The 18,170-nt window shown below is 41.8% G+C and overlaps 1 protein-coding gene across 2 annotated transcripts; it reads right to left on the bottom strand.

Annotated features, from left to right (window-relative positions):
- Nucleotides 1–5,169: 5,169 nt before the first annotated feature.
- On the bottom strand, nucleotides 5,170–17,503 carry LOC139846693 (serpin-ZX-like). 2 transcript variants are annotated; one of them, XM_071836178.1, is made up of 3 exons: nucleotides 16,924–17,059; nucleotides 14,621–14,878; nucleotides 5,170–6,106 (listed from the first exon to the last, which is right to left on the bottom strand). In XM_071836178.1, the coding sequence occupies exons 2-3, from the start codon at nucleotides 14,777–14,779 to the stop codon at nucleotides 5,324–5,326; spliced, it is 942 nt and encodes a 313-aa protein (XP_071692279.1). In that variant the 5' UTR covers nucleotides 14,780–14,878; nucleotides 16,924–17,059; the 3' UTR covers nucleotides 5,170–5,323. The 2 variants fall into 2 exon arrangements, with proteins under 2 accessions (XP_071692279.1, XP_071692278.1); XM_071836177.1 differs by lacking the exon at nucleotides 14,621–14,878 and having other exon boundaries at nucleotides 16,924–17,503.
- Nucleotides 17,504–18,170: the final 667 nt, after the last annotated feature.

Genomic DNA, 18,170 nt, shown 5'->3' with positions numbered 1-18,170 from the left:
CGAGTTTTCGGTTATTGTAAATGAGGTTTTTGATTGTTAAATTGTGTTTAGTTGCATTCTATGTCAAAAGAGCTTTCCAACGATATAAGGTGCGAGTCCTAAGTGTTTGTGGTTTGCGTTTTATGCTTATTTGAAGTTTGGATCAAGTTGGACAAGTGAAACAGACCAGGCACCAGCACCCGCCTATTGTCGCGGCGCGACAGAAGGGTGCCGCGGCGCGGCATAAGCCGTGCCCAGCTTCTGTCTCCGGTATCCATTTTATGGAAAATGTTTGGCATACTACGGACCTCCGATTCACATGAAACTTGTTCTAACATGTTCATATATGATTAAAAACCTCAGAAAAATAGTTCGGAACCCGACCCGAACGTGTTGACTTTCGTTGACTTTGACCGACCAAAGTTTGACTTTTAATCAAACTTAACCAAATATTTGTGCAATCGTTCTAACATGTTTTTATACTTGTACCTTGCATGAAACATGACAATTTGATTCACATGCTATTATGATCGAGTCTTAACGAGCCATAGGACTAATTGAACATCTTTGACCTATCGTGTTTACCGTTATTGATACAACCTATATGTTTAGGTCAAGACTAGCTTTGTCTTTGCACGCGTCTACTTGTTGAAGTACTTTATTAACTCTTGCACTCAAGGTGAGATCATAGTCCCACTTTTACTCTTTTTGAACTTATATTGGGATGAGAAAACATAAACGATTCTTTTGAACTAAGTAAACACAAGAACGGGAAAACAAACATTCTACATACGAGTTTAGAACAAAATCCTCAATTCGATTATCATTAGTTACACTTGCCGGGTGTAAGCGAGAACTTATGTTATATGGCCATATGGGTTGACAACCCTCATCCTTGACGGTTCGCTACCGTCTACGGATGAAATATATTTTCGAGAATCAGTGTTTGTTCTAGCACTAAGTGATGGGGTATACAATGGAAGGAATGTTAAGCTTTGATAATTGGGTGCTCGTGAAACAAACTTTTGGAATGTATTACTATTATTTCATTGATGCAAATCTTGTGGTTCACTTGTACTTACTTACTTAAACCTATGATTTCACCAACGTTTTCGTTGACAGATTTCTATGTTTTTCTCAGGTCTTGCACGATATGTGAAACATGCTTCCGCTTACTATTTGATACTTGCATCCGATGTCGAGTATACATGCATTTCATGGAGCGTCTTTTGACTTTACTTTAAACCGTGTCGCCTAGATTTCAATCGTATCTATAACGTTGTAACTTAACTTTTGGTTGAACAATTCTTGTAAACTTTGAAACAATCTTTATTTTGAAATGAAGGCGACATATTTTGGTCAAACGTTATCTTAAAGACTTATAATCAGGTAATGGGACCCACGTAGCCGACGCCGTCACTTGACGATTTGGTCGGGTCGCTACAGAGTATATATGTTTATGCATGCTTGTATGCTAAATTTCGTCGTTAAACAGTTTATGATTAATCACGAATTAAATACATATATTACTGGTAAAAGGTATATGATATGCATGTTTTTGGAAAGCTGGCGAAAAATCAATAACTTTTCATTTAGAAATCACGTAATTTCGATGAACGAATCAAAAGATATGGTCAACTGAATTATGATTGACGTTAATTGAAATTGCTTTTGAATCTGCAATTAAGATTTAAACAACTTGTTTACGAGATTGATAAAATGAATTTTTGAATATTACCAACCGAGTAAATGACTCCTTATATAAGGTATGTCTCGTTTTGTTGAACTATTGTCAAAATTGACTTTTTGAAACAACTTTGGATAACTTTTGTATGTCGATCTCGAGCATTAGGATTGTGATACACTATGACCAGACCTAGCTTGATAGACATTTATTGACCAACATATGTTCTCTAGGTTGAGATCTACGGTTATTTGGTAATCCGAGTTTCAGTCACATTTTGGTGAACGACTTTATATGCTGCTAAGGTGAGTTTCATTTGCTCCCTTTTTAATTGCTTTTGAAATCTATATTTTGGGCTGAGAATACATGCACTTTATTTTAAACGCAATGGATACAAGTACATACTAAATTATACACCGAGTTTGAACCGAAAAACCCTTAGCTTTGGTAACTAGTAACTGTCGGTTATAAGAACTGGTGGGCGCGAGAAGTTATATATGGATCCATAGGGCTTGACATCCCCGTCTGTTCCAGGTATAGAAACCCTAGCCTGAACTATAAAACAGATGTATGCTATTTGAGTTTAGTACACATTGGTTTGCGTGTATTGTACATGTTGGTTGCATGTATGTTAAAACAGGGGTACTTATTATAACGTTAAAGTTTAACTACCAGGGTGCTCAATCTTGTAGAATATTTTGATAAACGTTTCTGGATGAAACAACTGAAATCTTGTGATCCACCTTTATGTACAGATTATGCAAAACATTAAAACTATGAACTCACCAACCTTTGTGTTGACACTTGTTAGCATGTTTATTCTCAGGTTCCCTATAAGTCTTCCGCTGTTTGCTTATATGTTAGACAACATGGAGTCTTACATGGCATATTTTTCAAGGAAACGTTGCATTCACTAAATCATCACCATCTATCTTATTTTGATTGCATTGTCAACGGAAGTACTACTGTAAACTATTATTTACGGTGATTGTCTATATGTAGAAATCATCAGATGTCGAAAACCTTTGATTTAAATATTCATTTATGGTGTGCCTTTTCAAAAGAAGGCAATGTTTACAAAACATATCATATAGAGGTCAAATACCTCGCAATGAAATCGATGAATGACGTGTTCGTCCATATGGATTTGGAGCGATCGTCACAAAAAAATATAGCGTTAAACTTGGCTAGCTCCCTGCGGAACGAACCGGACTTACTAAAAACTACACTACTCTACGATTAGGTACACTGCCTATAGTGTTGTAGCAAGGTTTAGGTATATCCACTCTATAAATAAATAAATAACTTGTGTAAAATTGTATCGTATTTAATAGTATTTCGTAGTAAAAATATAACTATTTCGTATACACCTCGCATAACATCAACCTCCTACTTCAAGTTATAATTGTTTGTACCTGGCCCTTTCAAAACTAATGCTTACGGTCCATTTGAATATCAGTATTCATCAATTAAGTCAAACTTGTCTGAAATACAAGACATTAATATTAATACTATCTATTTATCTATAAGTTCTATTAAAATGCTAAAATGATGATGCAATAATTAGCTTTTTTCCTTCTATAAAGAATATTAAAAAGAAAAAAGAAAAATTGTGAGGGCATATAGGTGATGTCATAAATAAAATTATTTTTATAATTAAATTAAATCTACTTAATGATATCATAAATAAGATTTATCTAAGCTTAAAAAATTAACAAATAAAGAAAAAAAATCAAAGCCCTTATGATGATGTCGTTATATTTAATAAAAATATTAACATGTTAATTTTATAATATATGGAGCGTTATGTACAACCTTATAATAAAACACCTTCATGAGTAAATGTACAATATTTGAAACATTATGTACAACCTTATGGTAAAATACCATCAAGACCATATGTATAATATTTGAAGCATTATGTAGAACCTTATGATAAAACACTCACATGACCATATGTATAAACTTTAAAACAAATTGTATGATTTTTTACAAATCACCTTATAAACACGTGTACAAACTTTGAAATATATTGTACAACTTTTATATAATAATTGTATTTTCATTTTTGAAAATTTATCAAGCGGCATTTGTTAAAAATATAAATACTCAATTTTTAAACAAACTTTATTATTATTTATTATAATTATAATTATAGTTATTATATTATTATTATTATTATTATTCAGATATGAGTGTTTTTTACGAGATTAATTACGTTACATATGTATGCGAAATAAATGTCTCAATAAAAGGTTGTAAAGTAGGTTTTTATGACAAAGTTAAGTACATCAAGGTAGTTCATTTATTCTGACCAAGTTAAGTATATCAATATATTTGTAAAAACAACGACAAGTTTCTTAGTAGGAATTCGTTGTTCCACGGGGTCATTAAACTAAATGACTTCAACATTTACATTCTCTTAATACCTAAAACATATTATTAAACTGTTTCGTTTAAACAAACCCGTGATTTCACGGGTCATTTCACTAGTATATAATAAAAGAGGTGGGGAGACATGTCGTCCCCCTTATTTTTTTTTTTCGTTTCAAACCTCCGTTTTACACTGCAAATTTTCACTTTACCCCCCTCAACTATGTTGGCCTGTTAAATTTTTTAGGGGTTAAAAGCGTAACTTTAATTTTAAATTTAAATTAAAAAAGAAAACTCAACGTAAATTTCAACGGGTCCTATCTTCCTACTCAGTAAGAATTATTTTTCACCGCTACCACCATTAAACTTAAAATAATTTTACGAACAAAACGAGACTAACTACGTCGAAACGGATACCTTTTTAAAAACGCTAGCCACACCGGCATCTAAACGGGTATTTAACACATTGGTTATTTCCCTCTCTGTACATACACAACGCTACGTTAGATACGAACATGCAGGCAGAAAGCCCCCGCCGCATCGCGCGCGCTGCTCCGGACTAGTTTAATCTATCTTAAATTTAACAAAATTTAATATTGTAAAATTAAAATGAGACAATGAAAAGGTAGTGATTCCAAAAAGTAAGGTAAAAGAGTTGGGTCAATCTCATGTCCCATAAACACAACCCCTGAAACATTTTTCCCAACCCATATTCGTGACAGACCTAAAATTAGATTTGTTTTTCATTTCTGAATCGCGATATCAAGGTCACCGGCAAGGTCAATTAGCCACCCACCCGATCATATTCAGGAAATCACGGGTCATGCTGTCTTTCTACACCCGTTAGGAAGAAACCTCAGGATATTGCACTCAATGAAAACCCTTGCGGGAACCTTGCTAGATATGGGTAGAATCCATTATGAAAATTCCCAATTAAAACTCGAACTCAAGACCTCTCAGACACCCAAGAAAAAGCAGTAACCACTCAGCTAAATGAAGATGGTTAAAGCTTGATTCGTTTTAATATCCCAATTTCTACCATACATGTAGTCCAGCGCAAATCATAACCTTCACATCTTGCACTTACGGGAAGAAATAGCTTCACAAAACACAATAGCTAGCAATCCAGAAACTAGTAATATAAAACACAAGGCACGCTATATTCACACTACTACACGATTATTTGCCACTTTTAAGATACAAACATCAACGCATTCGCTTACAAGCAGAACGTACTACAAACCATCATACATTTGTACATGTGCTAAAGATTTCAAAAAAACGAGCTCAACCAAGACGAGGGTCAATAACCTGTCCCATAAACAACACGGCCCCAGTCACATCTTCTCTAATCACAAACAAAAACGGATGGTCCGCCACAAAGTCAACCTTATCAACATGTCTAAAAGACATCAGCATCATAACAGCTGCAGAAGCTGCAGCAGCCTCTGTACCTTCTTCATTCACCTCCACAAACGATTTATGATGAACGCTTGAAACAAACAGACTTTGACCCACAGTTGACTCCACCATTTCAGTCAAACCTTCCTCACCACCAAAAGGCAATACAAGCCCCAACTCCTTGAACATGTCAGAAGCTTCAAACCCGAACGAGATTTTAAACTTTGGGATCAAAAACTGCCCGATTTCCACCTTTTGACGTGGAATGTTTCGGTCGAAAAAGTCAGATCCTGAATTTATTTTCTCAACCAAAGATGAAAGTCCGTCTTTTGCAACTGGAAGATAAAAGTACATTGTGAATTGGCGTTTATCTTCACCTCTTGAATATGGAAGACCCAAGACTTTGTAACCATCATACTCACGCACGAACTGTTTCTTCTTGGTGGTCATGAAGGGTACTTGAACTTTGCTACCAACAAGAAGGTGAAAGTCAGAGTCTTTAGTCTTTGACTGGTCAAACTTCTCACTCCAGGCTCCTTTGAAATAGACTGCGTTTGCAAAGACGAGCCTGGTGGACCTCGTAACCGCACCACTAGGAAGGATATCTTTGATAAGTCCATTGGTTTGCTTATCAGCCCACAAATTTATTTCATTTGCTACCTCAACAGCCTTCATTTAACATATAAGTACAAAACATTAGTAACAGCTTTTAGAAACTTTTATATGTTTGATAAAAAAAACAATAAACTTAATATTTTATACACAATATAGTGTTTATTCCTTTTAAAATAAGCAGTTACAATGCTTTTAAAAAAGGGTGCTTTGATTTACATGTGCCAGTAAAATAAGCGATAAGCAAATAAACACCCCAATAAGCAATCCCAAAGGCTCCCTTAATCAAACTAATTAATGATACCGCAACCCGCATGCGCACCTCATATGCATGCGGGCGCTTAATCGTGTGCGTATGCGTGTGCTTGTGTGCGCTATGCGGTATGCGGATTGTATCTGATTCCTTTGTTCCCGGTACGGCGGTTGCTTAGCTGTCAAGTAAATATCTTTTCCATAATTATATCCGTGATTCGGGGGAGTCAGTTATGGATGAGATTAACGTGATCTGGGACGGCTCTAGAATTAGAATTAGGGTTGGCCTATAAATACAAACCCTAATCATCGTTTACCGGACACAGCACATTACGTAACCATCGCATACGATACACATTACGTAAAACAGCATCATCCAGCATCTTTTCAAGGTTAACAGGTTAGTCTTCTGTAAGCTAGTACCTACGACCTTATTTGGGGCCTCTTGATCGACGACCGTTATCAGAGGTGGACTTAATCACTTGGCCACCCCGCCGACATCATCATGTCGGCCTGGGTTATTCACGGTAGCCGGACCGGAGAGCCACGTTCTAAGATCCTTAAACCCCTCTTTACGTATTGAGCAGGCATATTAAACCCCACGGTTAAAATATGCATGATCAAGTGGTGCTTTCATTGAGAGTCGAATTAATTCAAGACTGTTTAATTGCTTTTTCTTTTAAGGTTTTGAATTGTATGACTCATTATTTACAAAATTTTTGAATTTTTTCTTTAACAGTATCATGACTTCCGAGGAATCATCGGAACATACCCAAACAGATGTTCAGAACGCACCGTCTGGTAGTCAACATACACCGGTTATGACTACGGGGGCCGCTACTCAGGCGGGATACACGATATACCCTCCACCTATATCCGGCGAACCCTTTCAGAGGTACAAGCCGATATATTCAGACGGGGTTACACCGCCAAGAGCAAACTCACCAGTCACAACCACGCGGCTGGACTTTTCGTCAGTGGATCCAAGGGTCATCTTTGCAGGCACTGGAGGTGGAACAACGGGGCCGCATGTAGTTTGCTGCGGCCAGGTACCTATTTACAGTACCACTGTTTCAATACCTCTGCATACGCAGAACATTCAGCAGAATTCGTCACTTACACCGTTGCAACCTTGGCAACCACCGCGCCCAGTTTCACAATTTTTAACTCCTGCGGATGCGCAGGCGCTACTTAATAGTTGGGGATTTGGGGTCATCCCAGATGCGAACTCTCATTGGGCGCCGATAACAGCGCAGCAGCAAAGCACAGCGCATACAGTTGGGCTTTTAAGTGTGTATCCTCAAGTTTCGCAGATATCTGCGCCACAGGTTTCGCTTCCTTTACAGCCACCTGTGTACTCTGCGTCTTCAAGTTATCCCTCTTTTCCAACGCAGCAGCCTTGGTTATATCCGCAGACGCAGGGTCAACCTTGGCAAAATGTCAAGGGCAGGCAAATCTTGCAAGTCAATTCATGCAGGCCGCACCTCCTGATATGGTTCACTTAGTTTCACAACCTGACTTTGTTCAGGACATGATGAAGCGTTTCTTTGCAAATTTGAAAGGGGATCCTGTTAAACCACCCTTCGAGCTACCGACTACCTTTGACAAGTTTCCTCCGCATATATCCGCATACCTGTTTCCATCAGCACCAAAGATACCTAGCACGTTGGGTACTTACAATGGCCTGACCGATCCAGATGATTTTTTACAGCGCTTCGAAGGCGCAATGCGCACTCAAGGCTGGGTGGATCCGGTTGCGTGTCAGATATTTCCTATGACACTACAGGGTATTGCTCGTGAGTGGTTTAATAAGTTGCCGACGGGTAGTATTGCCGGGTTTATGGATCTGCGGACAAAGTTTTTACTGCAATATCAGAATCAGAGACCACGTTGAATGCCATGACATCGTGCAGAAGCCCAAGGAATCTTTGGGCGAATTTCTCACAAGGTATACTAATGAGTGCCTGCGTATACCAGATCTCAAACCAGAGCAACAGATTTCCGGACTCATACATGGTATAAACTCAGAACGTCATCCAACACTGGTAAGGCGTCTGCGCCATACAGTCCCAACAACTTATGCTGAGGCGCTTAATGAATGCCACGACTATATGCGGAGTGGCGAAGATAATGACATTCCAACAGCTAGCTCACGCAACGAGAGAAAGGACGATGATGATCGTTCGCGCGATCAAAGTCGTGGTAACAACTCTCGTGGAAGGTATCCTAGCGGTGGTCCCATCAGGAATGATAAAGGGAAATCAAGTGGCAATTATCGAAACAATAATCAGCGCGACATCAATAATCAGAACTATGCGCTACTCAAAAGTTTGTCCAAAACGCCCAAGGAAATTTTGGCAACGGAGCCAGTATGCGCGACCTTCGCGGTTCCAACTCCGCTTACAGAATTTGGCAAGCGGGACAAAACAAAGTATTGTGAATTTCATGACGATTATGGTCACGACACCAATCGGTGTAAAAACTTGATGGAACGGGTTCTGGAAGCGCTTCGCGCGGGAAAATTGGATCATCTAAAACCACCTAAAAAGGACAAGGGAAAGACCGCAGAAGAGGCTTCGAAGTCTAAGACTTTCGCGTGGCAGAAAGTTGACAAAGCGAAAAATGCCGACTTAACCATTAACATGGTTGACGCAGAGAAAATCAGCCAGCGGAGAAAGTACAACGATCACCAGGATTGGGAGCTTCTCCCAATCACTTTCCCTCCTGTAATGTCAATTGATTCTATTAATGAGCCCATTATCATCAAGTGTCGCATCCCTGATTGCGGAATCCAGGTTAAGCGCATGCATGTTGACACTGGCAGCGGTGTCGATATTATGTATGAGCATTGTTATCGTTTCCTTCCGGTATAACTCAAAGCGCAGTTACGCCAGCCTGATATTACGCTATCAGGGTTTTCTGGAGAAAACTCGTGGCCGCTAGGACGAATAGAGTTAATGATAGAGCTTGCGGATGACAGGAACCCGCAGATGATCAGGCGTGAATTGGTCGATTTTTATGTGGTTCGTTCAACTTCACGATATAACGCACTGCTAGGGAGAAACTTCATACGGCGTTTTAACATTATCCCATCGGTAGTGCATGGTTTGATTAAGTTTCCCACACTAGGAGGCGTTGCCACAGTTGCGTCACATCAAGCAACCGAGTTGTGTGGCTCAGTTGCGCCTATAAGCACTCCTAGCGTGGGAGAACAACTGGCAAACTGTGCAGTAATAGCAAACCGCTTGCATCCGGATAAGCGAATTAAAATCGGCGCAGGCTTGTCAGCCGAAACGAAGGGCAAGTTGCATGGAATACTGTCAGCTAACGCAGATATTTTCGCATGGCGCGAGTCAGACATGACAGGGGTTCCGCGGGATATTGCGGAACATAAGTTAAACGTTAATCCATCATTGACACCCGTTAAGCAAAAGAAGCGGCATATGGCCCTAGACCGCAGTGATTGGTTGTGCGCAGAGGTGGACAACCTTGTCAAAGCAAACATTCTGCGGGAAGTGCGTTATCAGACGTGGGTTGCAAATCCTGTGTTGGTAAAAAAGGCTGACGGTAACTGGCGAATGTGCGTTGATTTCAAGGACATTAATAAGGCATGTCCCAAGGACAACTACCCTCTCCCGGAGATAGACTGGAAGGTAGAATCACTATCGGGATTTAGGTACAAGTGTTTTCTGGACGCATACAAGGGTTATCACCAAATCTTAATGGCTGCGGAAGATGAGGACAAGACTGCTTTTCATACGCCGCAGGGTATTTATTGTTACACGAAGATGCCTTTCGGTTTAAAGAATGCGGGCGCGACCTATCAGCGTGTAATTGACGCAGCATTCAAGCACCAAATCGGTAGAAATCTTGAAGCGTACGTCGACGACTTGGTAATTAAAAGTAACACCGAAGAAGACATGCTCACGGACATCCTAGAAACGTTTGCATCTCTGCGCAGGATCAACATGAAGCTTAACCCGCTTAAATGTAGTTTTGGGGAAGAGGAAGGCAAGTTTTTAGGTCATGTGGTGACAGCGCGGGGTATCAAGGCCAATCCCAAAAAGATTGAAGCCATTGATAATTTGCCATCTCCGAAGACAAAGAAAGATGTGCAGAGTCTAACAGGGAAGCTTGCGGCTATCACGCGGTTTCTGTCGAAAGCCGCAGAACGACAGTTACCATTCTTCAATACTTTGAAAAATTGTTTGAAGAAAAAAGACTTCGTATGGACTCAGGAAGCAGAATCAGCCTTTCAGGAGATGAAAAAGGTGCTTGCAGAATTACCAACACTTACTGCGCCAGTATCAGGAGAAACGCTAACGCTGTACCTCGCGGCATCGAAGGAAGCTGTCAGCTCAGTCCTCATCGCGGATCGCGGAAAGGTAATCCATTAATTTACATGCTTTATTTATATCGCAGAAATTTAACGACTGAGGTTTTTCTCAGACGCAAATGCCGGTCTACTTCGTAAGCAAGACGCTGACATCAAGCGAAGTAAACTACTCACCAATAGAAAAGCTTGTATATGCGCTGGTCCATACGGCGCGGCGTTTGCGCCGATATTTTCAAGCACATCCAATCGTGGTTCTAACTGATCAACCAATCAAACAGGTTGGTAAACACCTACTTTGCGGCAATGACCGGGGTTACCGCATTGACTAACGCAATCATTTTTCTTTCAGGTGTTATACAAGCCTGAGATTTCTGGCCGAATGGCTAAGTGGGCAGTTGAATTAGGTGAACATGAAATAAATTTTTCTTCGCGCAGTGCGGTTAAGGGTCAAATACTTGCTGATTACCTAGCAGAATTACCTGCGGATGTCGAGGCATCAGCAGAACATCAGGATCCACCTGCACCAACTTTGTCACCATGGGAATTGTACACCGATGGTGCGTGCAGCGCATCTGGTGCAGGTGCAGGTGTAATTTTAACAGGCCCGGATGGCGAAGAGCATACATACGCACTGCGGTTTAATTTTGCTGTTACAAACAACGAAGCAGAGTATGAGGCTCTGTTAGCAGGTATGCGCATTGCGCATAAGTTAAATGTTAAAATTTTGCACGCTTACGTGGATTCAAAGCTAGTATGCAGTCAAGTCAGCGGAGATTTCGAAGCGCATGACATAGCCATGCAGCAATATCTATCGCTTGTTCACAACCTCGCTGACCAGTTTGAAGCTTTTCAAATCTCCCACGTGATGCGGGGGCAAAATAAGAAAGCGGATGCGCTAAGCAAACTGGCTGCCTTGGCTTTTGATCATATGGGGAAGAAAGTTCTAATAGAAGAACTCAATGCGAAATCCATTGTTATGATGCCTTTAGTGGCACCAGTTGAGGAATCAAGCTCAACATGGATGACGCCCATTGTGGCTTTTCTGCGGGATGGCACATCTCCTGCTGATTCCGCTGATGCAAAGAAAGTCCGCGTTAAGGCACCGCTGTATGCCCTTGAGGGTGACGTCCTATATCGAAAAAATTATTTGGGACCGCACTTAAGGTGCATTGGCCCGAAAGAGGCAGAGGAAGTTGTACGCGAGGTGCATGAGGGTGCATGCGCACTCCATTCGGGGCACAGGTCCATTGTGTCAAAAATAATGCGGCTAGGATATTATTGGCCCACCATGTACGCGGATACTGCGCGCATAGTTAAGCAATGTGAATCATGCCAAATACATGCACCTATTAGCAGAGCACATGCGCATCCAATGATACCAGTCTCCTCACCGTGGCCATTCTGCAAATGGGCAATCGACATAGTCGGACCATTCCCAAAAGGCCGAGGTAATTTTATCATTTATTTTTTAAACATGTTACTCACATCAGTACCTTACGCACATTCTGCACACGCAGGAAACATCAAATTCTTGATTGTTGCAATCGACTATTTCACAAAGTGGGTCGAAGCGAGACCGCTGGCAGCAATCTCAGGAAAAAAGGTGCGAAATTTTGTATGGGAAGACATCGTCTGTCGATTTGGTATACCAAACGAAATTGTTAGCGATAACGGTACGCAGTTCGCGGGTGACCCTTTTCGCAGCTGGTGCGCGGAGCTTAATATTAAGCAAACTTTTACATCTGTTGCGCATCCACAGGCGAATGGCCAGTGCGAAGTCACCAACCGGGATATAGTAGCTGGAATCAAAGCTAGGTTGGGTCATGGTCGCGTTGGTTGGGTGGATGAACTACCAAAGGTTTTATGGGCGCATAGAACAGCACCCAAAGCAAGCACTGGTGAGACCCCGTTCAGTTTGGTCTATGGATCAGAAGCTGTTGTACCCGCAGAAATTGGGGTACCAACGTTCCGCATACAAAATTTTGATGAGCAAAATAACTCTGAAGCTTTGCGGGAAAATCTTAATTTGCTGGAAGAACGCAGACTCTCTGCGGCTGTCAACGAAGCAAATAACAAGCAAAAAATTGCAAAGTACTATAATCAGCGTGTGCGTTCGCGCTCTTACAAGTGCGGTAGGGTAGCGAAGGCAAACAATACCGGGGCGTACCATCTCGAGACATTAGATGGAAAACCTGTGAAACGCACTTGGCATGGGACGTTATTGAAAAAATGTTATATGTAGCTAGGTGGACCTGATCACTCCAGTTTATTGTAGCACATTATTTTTTCTATGTATTTTCCGTCCGTTTGGATGTGTCGCGGTTGTAATTGTGATTAATGCCAATTAAATATTTACTCGCGCATACTTTTGTTGTCAATCTTTTTTGTATGCGGTTCCTGCCTACTTAAGGGGTGTCCTCTAGCCCCCGTGCGGCAGAAGCCTTTTTGGTTACAAGGCTAGACGCTAGCGGCAGGCAACGGGAATTGGTTTTCCCCTAGCCAAGCGCCACGCAGACTAGATGGCTGCAAAGTCGACTTAAAAAATTACAAGCACTGGTTTGCTTGTGCGTAATTACTCTCGCATTGGTTTGCTTGAGGAACTCGAAGCATAAAAACATTGGCTTGTTTTTAGTTGCGTTGCTTACCATACAGCTATAGTGCACCTCTAGTACATGACAAAGCGATAACGCAGTAGCTTTCGAGTCTAAATTATTAAAGGGTAATTGTTATTGGTTTATTTTACGCAGTAATACCCGCATACGCATGAGTTTTGGTTAACTATGCGCATGGGCATGCGGTTCACCTTTTGTTTTGATTCGCGATATATAAACAAATAAACACACCACGCATGCATATCAGGAATGTATATACATCAAATTTACATGAGGTAATTGTTTGTAACGCCTGCCCAACACGGGACTTAGGGCTGCAAAAATACAAATGCCTGCCTAAGCATAGGACTTACGGCGCAATCCAGCACAAACTAATAATCCTCCTTTAAAAATCCATCGATCGACATGTTCGGGTCCGCAGCGAATGCGTTGATTAGGGGGATAGGGATGAACTTGATGGCTTCTTCCGCCTCCATTAACGCTGCAGTCGTTCCCTCTTTTAGTTTCTTTTGGACGATGTCGGGGAACGGCGGTGTTAGACCGCAAGCTTGGATTACCTCCTGCACAGCCTTGTTGATTTCATGGTCCCTGACCGCATCAACGTAGGCATTGAACTTGTCGGACACAGGCTCTGAGTCCATCACCTTTTGCGCAATGGTGGGGAGTGCAGTGCGCAGCTTCGCCAGATCCGCCTCTGCCAGCTCGCGGTTGGTTACCGCGTCATCCCTTTCCCTCGTCACCCTTTCCAGCTCCACCCGCAGACGCTCCGCCTCCCCCTTGGACTGGTCAACCGCACCAACCAGCTCGCGGTTTTTCTTTCTCTCTTCAATCAGTGCAGTTTTGGTTTCCACCGCGGTTAACTCCACCGCCTTGCGCGCTTCTTCTGCGGCGTCCCTGTCTTTCTTCACCTGATCAACCCCCGCTTGCAGCAGCCCTAGCTCTGTTTCTTTCCGCAAGGCCACTTGATACAAGTTAGTCGAACGGCGGGGCTTGATCTGCAACCATGCCAAAAAAGACAAGGCCGTTTTGGACGAAGGCGTTGAGCGCCTGATTAAAAGGCAGTGCGGCTAGTTGGTTGCGGAACTCAGCCGGGAAGATTTGTTGGAGGAAGGCGGACTGCTCTGCGGCGTTTTCCGCCGATATCTGGGTGAGCTGCGCCAGGTTTGCCAATCGGAAGCTACCGTGTGGCGGGGTTGGTGTGGACTCGGAGTCCAGGTGTATCGTCTTATCCTTTGACTCGGCAGTAGCTTCGAGGTCCGGATTGACCCGCGGTGGGGTGTGATGAGTTTCTTCCGCATGCCCTGCGTGTTAATAAGTGGTTATATAAATGCAAATTTAAATGTGCGGTATGCGCGAAAGCTGAGCTCTTACCAGAGGATGGGGGAGGTAGATCCGCAGAACGGGGTTCGATGGGAACGAAGTTATCGTTCCGCTTGTCCTCCCTCTGTTTGGGAGTGAGTTTCTTCTTCTTCTGTTGGGATTGGGAGGCTTCGGCGGCCTTGCGTTTATTGCCGGAGGTGGCAGGTGCATTCTCGCCAGTCTCCTGCTCTAACGGCTGGTTCACATTCTGTTTGCGGAAGGCGATGCCCGCAATCTCCTCCGCAGTCAGTACTCTCTTCATCTTCATCTCTGCAAACATGCACGCATGTGTTAGAACACATAAATAGCAAACTGTTAGTACGTGATTATACTATTCCTACCCTTTCCATCCGGTCCGACTATAGCTGGACGCACATCCTCCCATGGCCAGTGTGCGGATATCTTCCCTAGCCGCAACATCACGTTCCCGTATGACCGGTGCACCAGCTGTGCGTTAGCGCACTCCGCTAACAGCTTTGTTTCCTCGTCATCAAGGACCGGGGTTTTGTTCACATCCTTTTCCACCTTCTCGCACCATATAAGCGTTTGCGGAAAAGCGGTACCAACTACAGTTTGGTCAACGAAAAAGAAAGTTTCTTTCCAGTTACCCGCATTCGACTTTGGGGTTTTGGTGAAATTTTGTCGGCCGAAGAAGGTGAACCAGGATTTGTGGTGATTGGCTAGGCGGTATAGATGACAGAAAACTTTAACCAACGGTACCCTGTCGATTGCGGCGCACCACATTTCAAACAGAACTATTTTGCCTATGGCGTACGGGTGTAGTTGCCCTAATCCCACTCTGAAGTGATCTAATACGCCTAAGAAGAAGTCAGATGGGGGAACCCTAAAGTTACCATGCTTGAACGCATGTTCATAAATGGCCACTTTCTTCTCCGGGGGCTCGTGAGCACACTGATGGGGTAGGGGTGGCACCGGATTGTACTTAGCTAAGGGAGGATACTGTTTCACTAAGTAATCTATGTGCTTCTGCTCTATAACAGACTCTACGCTATCTACATACGTCTCGTTAGCTTTAGTCATTTTCTAGGAGTAATCGGATGAATACTAACCTTTAAATGGTGGCCGGAATGTTTGATTTTTGATCGGATTTCAAATTGGCAGCGTAACGAGGAAGCTTGAGGCAGGAAAGTGGAAATGAGCTGCAAAATGGGGTATTTATAGGGACGATTGGGAGTCATGGGATGGAGTAGTGTGATCGTGGCTGTACACGTGTTACGCAATCGACGGCTAGCACTTTATTGATGCGCGTGGATGCCAGTTGGGTATGATTACATGTACGCGCGTGGTTGGCACGCGCCTGACACACTGCCACTTTATGTCATGTCCGCCGAATGGGCTTCTGCGATTGTGACAGGCATTTAATGGCATCGAGGCGCACGCGGAATATTAAATGCTAGCCGTTTTCTTGTTTTTTCTTTCGCTTAATAGTTTGATATCATACGCCTCGCGCCATATAACATCAAACTGGGGGACATAATGATACCGCAACCCGCATGCGCACCTCATATGCATGCGGGCGCTTAATCGTGTGCGTATGCGTGTGCTTGTGTGCGCTATGCGGTATGCGGATTGTATCTGATTCCTTTGTTCCCGGTACGGCGGTTGCTTAGCTGTCAAGTAAATATCTTTTCCATAATTATATCCGTGATTCGGGGGAGTCAGTTATGGATGAGATTAACGTGATCTGGGACGGCTCTAGAATTAGGGTTGGCCTATAAATACAAACCCTAATCATCGTTTACCGGACACAGCACATTACGTAACCATCGCATACGATACACATTACGTAAAACAGCATCATCCAGCATCTTTTCAAGGTTAACAGGTTAGTCTTCTGTAAGCTAGTACCTACGACCTTATTTGGGGCCTCTTGATCGACGACCGTTATCAGAGGTGGACTTAATCACTTGGCCACCCCGCCGACATCATCATGTCGGCCTGGGTTATTCACGGTAGCCGGACCGGAGAGTCACGTTCTAAGATCCTTAAACCCCTCTTTACGTATTGAGCAGGCATATTAAACCCCACGGTTAAAATATGCATGATCACTAATAAGTTTCTTCATTTTGGTTAATTTTATTTCAGTATATGTTGTACAGTATGATTTTGCAGTTTCCACTTTAAACATAGTCAAATTCAATTAAAGTTTTCACCTTTTTTAGGAATCATATACTAAGTCGTAAACATAACAATACCCGACACAAATCTTGGTTATAATGGGCTAATAAATGGAAATAATAATAATAATAATAATAATAATAATAATAATAATAATAAAAATAAAAAGAACTGACCTTGGATTGAAAATCGACTTGATTAGAAGGGGCGTTATAAACAGAATCAACAACCTGTTTGAAAGAAGGTTTAAGGGGAAGTGTTTGTTCAACCCAAACGCCGTTAGCAAAAGACAAGCGTGGGCCACCACTTGGGCTACCGTCAGCAAAGATTAAAGACACAAGCTGCGACGACAGCGTATTGAGGTCATCGATGGTTTTTGCTTTGAGAAAAGAAAGCATCTGGTCGAGTGTTTTGTTTCCGGAACCTGCAGCGATTAAGCCCAGGACTACATGGAGTGAAAGGGGAGAAAAAACAACGTTGGAGTTACGGGAGATTTTAGTCAGCAGGTGGTTTGCGAGTGTGATTGAAACATGTGTTTGATTGGTGATTGATTCTTGGATGTCCATTTTTTTGTTTTCTAGACAAATGTGGTCAAAGGTTTGATTGATGGATTGTTAAGGTACGGTGGTCGGAAGGCTTTTTAAAGAGGGTGGTTTTCGAGTTAAGGTAACGATGTTAAGCAACGAAGCTGGTGCTTTCACTACGCATCCGCGTCACCACTTGTTTTTTCTTTTTCCAATTTATTGATTACATTTTCTTTTTCTCGACTATGAGTCTATGAGTCTATGACCCGTGTCAAACATGATTGATTAAAGAAATAGTAGTTCCGTTTTTAATTTTTTATTTGACAGAATCACTCAGATGGCCCTGTGGTTTGTAACTGATTTTGTGGGTGGTCCTTGTGCTTTTATCTTTGATGGTCCCAACGGTTTGCAATTGTTTCGTGTGTGGTCAGCCTGGCAAACGTCTGTTACCAGATCCGTTTACTAAATGTCATGTGCTATGCAAGTGAGGTTAATTTAGTCATTTTATTTACATAAACCGTCATACCAATAAGGCAATACCCTATATCACTGTTGTAAAAAACCCGATTACTCGCCGATTAATCTCCGATTAATCATTTTAAGAGCAATCCGTTCCGATTTTTTAAAACCCGTTTAATTAATCAGTTAACGTCAATTGATGGGTCAAAATCGAATTTGGTAATCAAATTCTGTGGAAGTCTAAATTGATCAACATTTTAACATGGATTTAAACTAGAAGTTTAGAGTTTTTGAACAAAATGAACAATTTTAGAAAATTATGTTAAAGTTTATGTTTATGTTTACAGTTTTCTTCTGTATTTACACATATAATTTTTGAATTTAATATTTAAATGTATAAAAATATAATTCGATTAATCCCCGAATATTCATCGAATTGC

Source organism: Rutidosis leptorrhynchoides, chromosome 5 (assembly GCF_046630445.1).
Source record: "Rutidosis leptorrhynchoides isolate AG116_Rl617_1_P2 chromosome 5, CSIRO_AGI_Rlap_v1, whole genome shotgun sequence".
NCBI lineage: Eukaryota > Viridiplantae > Streptophyta > Magnoliopsida > Asterales > Asteraceae > Rutidosis > Rutidosis leptorrhynchoides.
This window is presented reverse-complemented; position numbering and strand designations above follow the sequence as displayed.

Excerpts from the sequence above, each read along its gene's own strand:
- LOC139846693 (XM_071836177.1), bottom strand. The coding sequence starts at position 17,313 with ATGGACATCCAAGAATCAATCACCAATCAAACACATGTTTCAATCACA. Across the intron at positions 6,107-16,923 it reads AAGTCGATTTTCAATCCAAG|GCTGTTGAGGTAGCAAATGA; the intron begins GTCAGTTCTTTT and ends TGTTAAATGAAG.